Below are 12,599 nucleotides of genomic sequence, written 5' to 3' on the forward strand. Positions count from 1 at the left end.
TTTTCCTACGATGAGTTAAAAGAGCGTCAGAGAGCCTCAAAGTGTGGCATACTAGCCCCTGGAAGTAGGCTGTAAAACCAAGCAGCATGGACTTAAAATACTGTTTAAGTTTCCTTTTGTACGCCGCGCTGGTTACCTCGATTTGTTTACGAAGTTCATTTTTACCTATCACATGAACCCAAACCTTAATGTTCGTATTTCCCAGCTGCTTGGTTTTGCGCTTGTTGCAGCCTACTTCCAGGGGCTAGTAGGCCACACTTTTAAGCTCTCTGGTGCTCTTTTAACTCCTCGTAAGAAAATTGGGGGTGGGGGGACAGGTATTCTTCTCAACCCACCCCCTACAACTCCTCAAATTTTTGCACAACCTTTTGAAACATCTTGTATGCATAGCGACTTTCTACAACTATTACAGTAGGGAAATTATTCTATAAAACAAGTAAATATTTCTAAGAAGTTGAATTTTACATAATTAGATGTGAACTTCCGGTTTGTCGAAGAAATTCGCGCCCACTAAAAACTGCCTTGGGCCAGTTCGAAGGTACATGTGTCATTATTACGACCTAGATGGATCCTTCTCTCAACCTCTTATAGATTATGGAAATTTATCTTCCAGCAAACAGCGCCATATTGCGGCGCATTTTGTAACTAATATCGTTGTAGTTATTCAAAAATGCTCACTTAACCAAAAATTGCAGTAGTTTCATAATGACTAGGTTGATTTCGTCTAAAACCATGTATAGCGTTTGAACTTTGTTGCCCAATAAAGCCATAGTACTGCCGAACACGATGCAAAAGAACACCAAACCTGAAACGCGGGAAGTAAAAACGTTACAGCGAGCCGTCCGTCCGGCCAAAACGTATCGTTCTATAACTTTCGTTTACCGACGTAGTTGGTTTGATATTTGTATTCCGTGTATCGGTCGATGACCACGGTGCCATTTCCTTCCGCTGTCGTCATGTTAATAGATCTAGTTATGGTTTCTTTCTAAAACGGAAGGTTATTTAAATTATGATGAAATAGACTTTTGGTTGAGCCCATATTTACCTGTATGAAAGTGGCCATAATGATATTTTCCGGTACTGCGTTTCTAATAAAATGGTTTTCTTAAATGGTATGGTAAAAAATGTCCTGGTGGACGGGTTAGGGAATTTAAGGTCGCACAGTAAGAGTTATCTAGTTTTGGGGGGTGCCAGATCTCACGGTTGGAAAGGTAGGAATTCTCAGGGTTCCAAGGGTTCCAGTCCTCGGAATGCGATTTTTAAATCTGTCCTGGTTCAAGGTTTAAAATTATCGAGGTTGACGGGTTAGAATTCTGGAGGGATTGAAGGGGTTGACGGGTTAGAATTCTGGAGGGATTGAAGGGGTTGACGGGTTAGAATTCTGGAGGGATTGAAGGGGTGGACGGGTTAGAATTCTGGAGAGATTGAAGGGGTTGACGGGTTAGAATTCTGGAGGGATTGAAGGGGTTGACGGGTTAGAATTCTGGAGGGATTGAAGGGGTTGACGGGTTAGAATTCTGGAGGGATTGAAGGGGTTGACGGGTTAGAATTCTGGAGGGATTGAAGGGGTTGACGGGTTAGAATTCTGGAGGGATTGAAGGGGTTGACGGGTTAGAATTCTGGAGGGATTGAAGGGGTTGACGGGTTAGAATTCTGGAGGGATTGAAGGGGTTGACGGGTTAGAATTCTGGAGGGATTGAAGGGGTTGACGGGTTAGAATTCTGGAGGGATTGAAGGGGTTGACGGGTTAGAATTCTGGAGGGATTGAAGGGGTTGACGGGTTAGAATTCTGGAGGGATTGAAGGGGTTGACGGGTTAGAATTCTGGAGGGATTGAAGGGGTTGACGGGTTAGAATTCTGGAGGGATTGAAGGGGTTGACGGGTTAGAATTCTGGAGGGATTGAAGGGGTTGACGGGTTAGAATTCTGGAGGGATTGAAGGGGTTGACGGGTTAGAATTCTGGAGGGATTGAAGGGGTTGACGGGTTAGAATTCTGGAGGGATTGAAGGGGTTGACGGGTTAGAATTCTGGAGGGATTGAAGGGGTTGACGGGTTTGAATTCTGGAGGGATTGAAGGGGTTGACGGGTTTGAATTCTGGAGGGATTGAAGGGGTTGACGGGTTTGAATTCTGGAGGGATTGAAGGGGTTGACGGGTTTGAATTCTGGAGGGATTGAAGGGGTTGACGGGTTAGAATTCTGGAGGGATTGAAGGGGTTGACGGGTTTAAATTCTGGAGGGATTGAAGGGGTTGACGGGTTTGATTTCTGGAGGGATTGAAGGGGTTGATGGGTTAGAATTCTGGAGGGATTGAAGGGGTTGATGGGTTAGAATTCTGGAGGGATTGAAGGGGCTGGAAGGATTGAAAGCTTGGAATTCCCGAGGGGTTGAAGGATTGAAGGGTTAAAACTCCCAAGGGGTTGAAGGATTGAAGGGTTAAAGGATTAAAACTCCCCGAGCGGTTGATGGGTTGAAAGGTTAAAACTCCCAAGGGGTTTATGGGTTGAAGGGTTAAAAATATGAAGGGATTGAAGGGTACTGAAGTATTCCCCGGATTAGAAGGCTAAGAACTAGTTAAATTGAAGGTAAAATTCCGAACAAACCGTACTTAAAGAAATCAACCATGGAGTTGATAACCGTTTCCGAATCATCTAAATCGGTGGAATTATCATCGCTAGACGCAAAGCCTTTCACGTGGTGTCCCAACCTGAGCTCCTTTGCTAAAACGCAACTGAAAATGGACGTAGCGGCCATCATTAGAATGAAAAACATGGCGCTGAAGACTACTACCCGTTGGCAACTGGTACGGTGCAAAGACGCAACCCCTGAAACGCACCAGTGAAATAATTTTACCTTTATCAAAAACTCATGATAACTCGTAAAATGTTAAACCTTATAATTATACCCAATATGATTCCGCAAAAGAGAACGGGCACCAGCAACATGCTGTAGCAGTGAAGGATCATTTGACCCGGGATGTCGATGTAGCGGTTAACGTCCTCTGACCAGCCGGCGTGGCGGATGGCCTGTCCAGTCGCAAAGCCGGATACAGCGCATACCAGGGTCAGAATCGTCAACGTGTGGCTTTTCAAGAACCCCGGTTGCTGTTGAGAAATTATTTTTTTTACGGTTGTATGCCAATTAAAGGTAGATTGACAACCGGATGTCGTGGTGACCACTAACCAAAAAAATATAACGGAAAAACGTTTTTCTTTTTAAATTTCAAATATCTATGAAACATTCTTCGTGCGGGGGGACATTTATTAGTGTAAAATTTAATGACCTTTAAACATGTCAAGGTCATTCAAAAACTACCTCGAGAAGCGTTTGGTTTACGGATTAGGTTCCAATTCGAAAGTTGTTGCTCGCCATAGAACTTTGATTTGACCAAATTTTACAAATCAGAAGTCGCGTAATTGAAGTTTAATTAATTGAACCTGATTTCTGTAAGATTGAATGTCATGACAACAAGAAAGAATAATTAATGGCTTCCGTGACATTTCAATTGAAATGTTGAACAACACTATGAACTCCCGTCGTCAAACGAGCTCTAGCATGTACCGTAGCCGACTGTGGAATAACTGAATCGTTGCAAACTATTCAGTATTTATTTTATTTATTCACATTAAAACTAATCAGATTATTTTATTATCAAACACTAAATTCATAAACCTTCAATTTATCGGCTTCTGATTGGTCAAATTTGTCCAAATCCAAGTTATTTGACATAAGAATATGGCGAGCAACAACTTTCTAATGGGAACTAAATCCGTTAACACAACAGTTCTCGACCTTGCATGACCTTGAAGACATGGTTCAAGGTCATTCAATTTTACACTAGTAAATGTCCCCCTGCACGAGGAATGTTCCAAAGAAATTCAAATTTTTCAAAAAAAAACTCATTTATTATGTTTTGGTTTTTTTACACCCTGTGTAGAAAGGTTAGCGCACGAGCCTATCTCTGCTGTACAACGAATAGGAACTCATTCGTCAGAAGCTTAGTTTGCTCCGAGTGAGGCAATACATATAGGCGGAAATAACACAGCAGCTCGTAGCGCCATCTAAAAACCAGCATTGGAACTACTATGCTTTTTAGCTCTAAGTTATGTAATGAATCTTAACACTAATTTCATTATATAATTTGTTGGCAAGAATGTCAATGTTAATTTATTATTAGTAATAGATTTAATTTATTGGAAAATAAATTAATTAGTTTCTAAAAATATCCTGATATTATTAGAAATAATTAAATACACAAAATAATTATATTGGTACCATAAAATAATTAGTTATGTAATTTCTAATATAATTTATGTAGCTTAGGGTACTATTAAAAATGGCAAAAAACCAGCACTGTGAGATCAATTTCTTCCAGAATCTGACGAGTTAGTTGCACAGAAAACCGTGTTTGCACTAAACTCTCCATCCTGTAGACACTTTGGTCTTCCCCAAATTTGTGAATTTTGGATGATCAATACAACCGCCCAATAATAAATTCAAAAAAAGACTAAAAGTTAAATAATTCTTTTTCAACCGTGTATATAATATATAAATTTATCTTTTCAAAGGCGTATCTTATATTACATCTATGTAAAAAATTATTTATCACATTTGGTTATAGTTAAATTAAATGGACTTAAGTTTCGTGAGTAGTTGAAACTTTAATCAGAAGTGTCGCCGCCTACTGGTCAAGTTTTAAATTGAACGTAGCAAGTCTTCTGTTCAATCAAAATTCTATTTGTATAGCGGTTAAATGTTTGTTGTCTGCTATTTTCTGATCGTTGAGTTGAAGAGTATGAAAGTAGATGGCGTTATTTTTATTCACACTAATTTTATAAAAAATGCCTTAATTTTGAGAAACTTAAATAAAATTGTTAAATTTGAAGAAGCACAAATAAAATTTGTAATTTCAAGAGATGCAAATAAAATTGTCTAATTTCAGAAGTTCAAAGTAACTCGACTATTTCCTAACTGATTTGATAACAAACATTACTTCTAAATTCGACGTAGACATTCAATATTGGGGAAAACCAATATTGCAAAAAAACTTAAATAGCCGTGCAGGTTGGTCAAAATAGAAATTGGTACTATTTTCGCTCACATTATCAACACATTCGGTACAGTATAAACGTATACGGAGAGGTAAAAAGTAACAAGACTATTTCCAAACTGATTTGATAACAAACATTACTTCTAAATTCGACGTAGACATTCAATATTGTGGTAAAACAATATTGCAAGTTGGTCAGAATACAAATAGGTACTAAAAATTGAGGGCTTATTTAAAAAATTATATTATCGTTTAGTATAGTCCAATAAATTTTGAATATGCGTGTACACTACTTTACCAGAAAGATAGATATCGCGTAAGAAACGATCAAAACGTGTCACGCTAATTATTTGAAAATACTAACCTTTGGGTTTCCCTCTAGCATGTACAAAAATGTGGATCTCGGAGCTCCTGAAGGCTTAAAAGCTAGGGGTATGATTTTAAATGATCGAAACAGATACCGTGCCAATGGTCCTTTTAATATATAGTAAAAACATAAACGACCTAGTGATTCCACAAACTAAACAGTTATATTAATTCCCCGACAATCCCGTCCCACGTCAAAGTAGCAACATCTTTCCCCAAATCAAATTTAAACCCCGACACTCTTACGATATACAAGTTTATAAACATTTATTTACAAAACCCCAAATATTAAAACTAAAACGCCAAGCCAAAGCCATGTAATTGTTTGAATTGTACTTATCCCAAGTGTTGTCGGTACTGACTGCCGAGATGTCACCTCCGGAAACGGAAATTGAAGACTTAGTGAAGTTGGCCACAGAGGAAGACTAGGAGTTTGGAGATGACAGTGTCGTAAGACGATTCCAACCTCGAGAAGACTTTGATTCACACATATAGCTCACACATATAGCTTGAACCGCGTAGAACGATAGCGAGTTAACTTTCTTTTTTTAAAACGAAGAGTTCGTATTTTAATCGGGAAACCCCGTTTTCTTTTATTTGAACTCTCACCCTCGGACCCCGTCCGTATCACAACTCTCTCTTTTTTCTGAGTTTCTGGGTTTTGATCTCTCAGGACATCCGGGATCTTCGGGGTCACGTGTAGGTACCTTGGGAGAGACCCAATCGCTGACCCTGGGTGGAGTTATCCATACCCAATCCAAATATTTCGGCAAACACGAGTCTATGTGACAATTAGTTGAGATTTATGATGGACTCTACGAATATTTTGAAAGTTTTTCACGGCAATGGTTTTATGGCTTTTATGGCTTATATTTCATGGCCTGACACTTGGCTTGGCAACTATCCCTTAATTGTTTTCTAACCCACCAAAATACAATAATACCCCCAAAATATTTCCCGCCAAAATGTTTCGAAACAAGGTCACCAATTCTTAAATAGCAATCGGGGTCTTTTTACGACCATCGGCACGGTATTTTTAAGATAAGAGCTCAAAAGGGTAAAATGCAATAAGGAAGAGGAGCCCCGACATGACCTCCGCTACAGTGATGGGCAGGTCTTGTGAGCGGCTTAGCTATTTTGAGCGGAGATGAGCGGTTAAATGCTTTTTTTTACATTAGCGCTCAAATAACTCTCAAAAATGCCCAACACTGCTCCGCTATAGAGGAGAAACTACTTAGGGAACCCCGCTTCCCATCCTCTGGGATCTAGGGACCCAATTCACTTTTTCTGGGAAACGGAACCCTTTGAAGAAAGTCGGAAAGAAACTATTTGGATCCGTAGATAATTTCAACGTAACACGCGTAATTACTGGAAACGACTTTTGAAATTAACTTAGTAATCATTTGCTAAAATCTGACTCCAAGATTACTAAGGAAATAAAAAAAACTGAAACTTTCTACAATTACCGAAATTGAGAAAATCAAAACATTTACTTACAGAATCAGTTGCAGCACCATTATTGACAGAATCACCCATTTTCAACTCCGTAAAGCCAATGCTAAATAACATTCATAGTTAACTTGTAATACTAACTAGGACTAACATCAGAATGTAACCAGCGCAGACGAGAAAGGAATTTTATCTAAGCGATAAAATAATCAAAGATTTTATCATAATTAACGCCCCATTCTGATTTGAAACGTTAACAGATATAACTCTTTATGACATACTTATAATCATCGCAGCTGTGCGTGTGGGTCATGAACATAAAACAAAGGCTGTCTGTATACGCTGTTTGTAAATTAAGCTTATCTTTAACGGGTGACGTCACTGGTACCCGAAAAAATGTACTTTATTCGGTGTCTAGGAAAAAAAAATTAAAAAATTTTCAGATCGCATGGCACGCACAGGGGGGTTAATAGATAGATGATACAAAACTCAATGACCTTGAACCATGTACTCAAGGTCATTCAAAATATATCTAGAGAACCGTTAGAGACTCGGTTCCAATTAGAAAGCTGTCCAAGTGGCTCTGAACCGATGTAAATTTGCCAATAGACAAAAAAATGAACATAAAAAACAAGGTCATAATTAAAAATGCTCAATGACTTATTTAATTATTAACGTAAAACATTTATTTAAAAACTCAGATTAGGTCGGTTGCAATCAACTGTTTTCGAGATACATTTTGAATGACCTTGAAGACATGGTACAATGTCAACCGAATTTTAATAGTCTAAAATACCTTAAAAGAGTGAATTTTTCCTAAAAATGTCGATGTTCTAGCACAAGTACTTCCTAAATTATTAACAACTAAGCTTGATCTCTTGGACATTTACAATTATGACTTTTGTTTGGTGTTTATATTCTTGGCGGTTTCCTATTGAGGACATGCTTTAAGGTCATCGACTTTTGTATCATCTAATTACCCCCAGCGCGTTCTACGAAAAATAATTTTTTAGTGGACACCCTCTTCTAGGTTATCCCTCTGTAACATAATTCCCTGACTGTTTTACTTGCTCTTAAAATTCCCCGACTGTTTTACTTGCTCTTAAAATTCCCCGACTTTTCCCGACTGTTATACTTGCTCCTAAAATTCCCCGACTTTTCCCGACTGTTATTCTCGCTCTTAAAATTCCCCGACTGTTATACTTGCTCTTAAAATTCCCCGACTGTTATTCTGGCTATTAAAATTATCCGACTGTTATTCTGGCTCTTAAAATTCCCCAACTGTTATACTTGCTCTTAAAATTCTCTGACTGTTATACTTGCTCTTAAAATTCCCCGACTTTTCCCGACTGTTATACTTGCTCTTAAAATTCCCCGACTGTTTTACTTGCTCTTAAAATTCCCCGACTTTTCCCGACTGTTATACTTGCTCCTAAAATTCCCCGACTTTTCCCGACTGTTATTCTCGCTCTTAAAATTCCCCGACTGTTATACTTGCTCTTAAAATTCCCCGACTGTTATTCTGGCTCTTAAAATTACCCGACTGTTATACTTGCTCTTAAAATCCCCCGACTTTTCCCGACTGTTATACTTGCTCCTAAAATTCCCCGACTTTTCCCGACTGTTATTCTCGCTCTTAAAAATCCCCGACTGTTATACTTGCTCTTAAAATTCCCCGACTGTTATTCTGGCTCTTAAAATTCCCCGACTGTTATTCTGGCTCTTAAAATTCTCCGACTGTTATACTTGCTCTTAAAATTCCCCGACTTTTCCCGATTGTTATACTTGCTCTTAAATTTCACCGACTTTTCCCGACTGTTATTCTGGCTCTTAAAATTCCCCGACTGTTATACTTGCTCTTAAAATTCCCCCACTTTTCCCGACTGTTACACTTGCTCTTAAATTTCCCCGACTTTTATTCTGGCTCTTAAAATTCTCCGACTGTTATACTTGCTCTTAAAATTCCCCCACTTTTCCCGACTGTTACACTTGCTCTTAAATTTCCCCGACGTTTCCCGACTGTTATTCTGGCTCTTAAAATTCCCCGACTATTATATTTGCTCTTTAAATTCCCCGACTGTTATTCTGGCTCTTAAAATTCCCCGACTGTTTTACTTGCTCTTAAAATTCCCCGACTTTTCCCGACTGTTATACTTGCTCCTAAAATTCCCCGACTTTTCCCGACTGTTATTCTCGCTCTTAAAATTCCCCGACTGTTATACTTGATCTTAAAATTCCCCGACTGTTATTCTGGCTCTTAAAATTACCCGACTGTTATACTTGCTCTTAAAATCCCCCGACTTTTCCCGACTGTAATACTTGCTCCTAAAATTCCCTGACTTTTCCCGACTGTTATTCTCGCTCTTAAAAATCCCCGACTGTTATACTTGCTCTTAAAATTCCCCGACTGTTATTCTGGCTCTTAAAATTCCCCGACTGTTTTACTTGCTCTTAAAATTCCCCGACTGTTTTACTTGCTCTTAAAATTCCCCGACTTTTCCCGACTGTTATACTTGCTCCTAAAATTCCCCGACTTTTCCCGACTGTTATTCTCGCTCTTAAAATTCCCCGACTGTTATACTTGCTCTTAAAATTCCCCGACTGTTATTCTGGCTCTTAAAATTATCCGACTGTTATTCTGGCTCTTAAAATTCCCCAACTGTTATACTTGCTCTTAAAATTCTCTGACTGTTATACATGCTCTTAAAATTCCCCGACTTTTCCCGACTGTTATACTTGCTCTTAAAATTCCCCGACTGTTTTACTTGCTCTTAAAATTCCCCGACTTTTCCCGACTGTTATACTTGCTCCTAAAATTCCCCGACTTTTCCCGACTGTTACACTTGCTCTTAAATTTCCCCGACTTTTATTCTGGCTCTTAAAATTCTCCGACTGTTATACTTGCTCTTAAAATTCCCCCACTTTTCCCGACTGTTACACTTGCTCTTAAATTTCCCCGACTTTTCCCGACTGTTATTCTGGCTCTTAAAATTCCCCGACTATTATATTTACTCTTTAAATTCCCCGACTGTTATTCTGGCTCTTAAAATTCCCCGACTGTTTTACTTGCTCTTAAAATTCCCCGACTTTTCCCGACTGTTATACTTGCTCCTAAAATTCCCCGACTTTTCCCGACTGTTATTCTCGCTCTTAAAATTCCCCGACTGTTATACTTGCTCTTAAAATTCCCCGACTGTTATTCTGGCTCTTAAAATTACCCGACTGTTATACTTGCTCTTAAAATCCCCCGACTTTTCCCGCCTGTTATACTTGCTCCTAAAATTCCCCGACTTTTCCCGACTGTTATTCTCGCTCTTAAAAATCCCCGACTGTTATACTTGCTCTTAAAATTCCCCGACTGTTATTCTGGCTCTTAAAATTCCCCGACTGTTTTACTTGCTCTTAAAATTCCCCGACTGTTTTACTTGCTCTTAAAATTCCCCGACTTTTCCCGACTGTTATACTTGCTCTTAAAATTCCCCGACTGTTTTACTTGCTCTTAAAATTCCCCGACTTTTCCCGACTGTTATACTTGCTCCTAAAATTCCCCGACTTTTCCCGACTGTTATTCTCGCTCTTAAAATTCCCCGACTGTTATACTTGCTCTTAAAATTCCCCGACTGTTATTCTGGCTCTTAAAATTACCCGACTGTTATACTTGCTCTTAAAATCCCCCGACTTTTCCCGACTGTTATACTTGCTCCTAAAATTCCCCGACTTTTCCCGACTGTTATTCTCGCTCTTAAAAATCCCCGACTGTTATACTTGCTCTTAAAATTCCCCGACTGTTATTCTGGCTCTTAAAATTCCCCGACTGTTATTCTGGCTCTTAAAATTCTCCGACTGTTATACTTGCTCTTAAAATTCCCCGACTTTTCCCGATTGTTATACTTGCTCTTAAATTTCACCGACTTTTCCCGACTGTTATTCTGGCTCTTAAAATTCCCCGACTGTTATACTTGCTCTTAAAATTCCCCGACTGTTATTCTGGCTCTTAAAATTATCCGACTGTTATTCTGGCTCTTAAAATTCCCCAACTGTTATACTTGCTCTTAAAATTCTCTGACTATTATACTTGCTCTTAAAATTCCCCGACTTTTCCCGACTGTTATACTTGCTCTTAAAATTCCCCGACTTTTCCCGACTGTTATACTTGCTCTTAAAATTCCCCGACTGTTTTACTTGCTCTTAAAATTCCCCGACTTTTCCCGACTGTTATACTTGCTCTTAAATTTCACCGACTTTTCCCGACTGTTATTCTGGCTCTTAAAATTCCCCGACTGTTATACTTGCTCTTAAAATTCCCCCACTTTTCCCGACTGTTACACTTGCTCTTAAATTTCCCCGACTTTTCCCGACTGTTATTCTCGCTCTTAAAATTCCCCGACTATTATATTTGCTCTTTAAATTCCCCGACTGTTATTCTGGCTCTTAAAATTCCCCGACTGTTATTCTGGCTCTTAAAATTCCCCGACTGTTTTACTTGCTCTTAAAATTCCCCGACTTTTCCCGACTGTTATACTTGCTCCTAAAATTCCCCGACTTTTCCCGACTGTTATTCTCGCTCTTAAAATTCCCCGACTGTTATACTTGCTCTTAAAATTCCCCGACTGTTATTCTGGCTCTTAAAATTACCCGACTGTTATACTTGCTCTTAAAATCCCCCGACTTTTCCCGACTGTTATACTTGCTCCTAAAATTCCCCGACTTTTCCCGACTGTTATTCTCGCTCTTAAAAATCCCCGACTGTTATACTTGCTCTTAAAATTCCCCGACTGTTATTCTGGCTCTTAAAATTCCCCGACTGTTTTACTTGCTCTTAAAATTCCCCGACTTTTCCCGACTGTTATACTTGCTCCTAAAATTCCCCGACTTTTCCCGACTGTTATTCTCGCTCTTAAAATTCCCCGACTGTTATACTTGCTCTTAAAATTCCCCGACTGTTATTCTGGCTCTTAAAATTATCCGACTGTTATTCTGGCTCTTAAAATTCCCCAACTGTTATACTTGCTCTTAAAATTCTCTGACTGTTATACTTGCTCTTAAAATTCCCCGACTTTTCCCGACTGTTATACTTGCTCTTAAAATTCCCCGACTGTTTTACTTGCTCTTAAAATTCCCCGACTTTTCCCGACTGTTATACTTGCTCCTAAAATTCCCCGACTTTTCCCGACTGTTATTCTCGCTCTTAAAATTCCCCGACTGTTATACTTGCTCTTAAAATTCCCCGACTGTTATTCTGGCTCTTAAAATTACCCGACTGTTATACTTGCTCTTAAAATCCCCCGACTTTTCCCGACTGTTATACTTGCTCCTAAAATTCCCCGACTTTTCCCGACTGTTATTCTCGCTCTTAAAAATCCCCGACTGTTATACTTGCTCTTAAAATTCCCCGACTGTTATTCTGGCTCTTAAAATTCCCCGACTGTTATTCTGGCTCTTAAAATTCTCCGACTGTTATACTTGCTCTTAAAATTCCCCGACTTTTCCCGATTGTTATACTTGCTCTTAAATTTCACCGACTTTTCCCGACTGTTATTCTGGCTATTAAAATTCCCCGACTGTTATACTTGCTCTTAAAATTCCCCCACTTTTCCCGACTGTTACACTTGCTCTTAAATTTCCCCGACTTTTATTCTGGCTCTTAAAATTCCCCGACTGTTTTACTTGCTCTTAAAATTCCCCGACTGTTTTACTTGCTCTTAAAATTCCCCGACTTTTCCCGACTGTTATACT

General features: G+C 39.1%; 1 protein-coding gene across 9 annotated transcripts in view; it reads right to left on the minus strand.

The window, feature by feature from the left end:
- The window catches only part of LOC149962842 (excitatory amino acid transporter 3-like), a 30,499-nt gene extending 22,716 nt beyond the window's left edge, over positions 1-7,783 (minus strand). For 2 of the 9 annotated variants that reach the window (XM_090180066.1, XM_090180124.1), the window contains exons 1-7: positions 7,145-7,191; positions 6,912-6,972; positions 2,904-3,102; positions 2,607-2,823; positions 1,046-1,088; positions 883-985; positions 679-805 (exon numbers count right to left, since the gene is read on the minus strand). In XM_090180066.1, coding sequence (XP_090036192.1) covers positions 679-805; positions 883-985; positions 1,046-1,088; positions 2,607-2,823; positions 2,904-3,102; positions 6,912-6,972; positions 7,145-7,182 — 788 coding nt within the window. In that variant the 5' untranslated portion in view covers positions 7,183-7,191. Of the gene's footprint in view, positions 1-678; positions 806-882; positions 986-1,045; positions 1,089-2,606; positions 2,824-2,903; positions 3,103-6,911; positions 7,244-7,659 lie in introns of those variants that run through there. The other 7 variants (XM_090180109.1, XM_090180099.1, XM_090180090.1 and 4 more) reach the window with 7 other exon arrangements.
- Between the last annotated feature and the right edge of the window lie 4,816 nt (positions 7,784-12,599).

Source organism: Leiobunum rupestre, chromosome 1, assembly GCF_980474605.1.
Source record: "Leiobunum rupestre chromosome 1, qqLeiRupe1.1.hap1, whole genome shotgun sequence".
Taxonomy (NCBI): domain Eukaryota; kingdom Metazoa; phylum Arthropoda; class Arachnida; order Opiliones; family Sclerosomatidae; genus Leiobunum; species Leiobunum rupestre.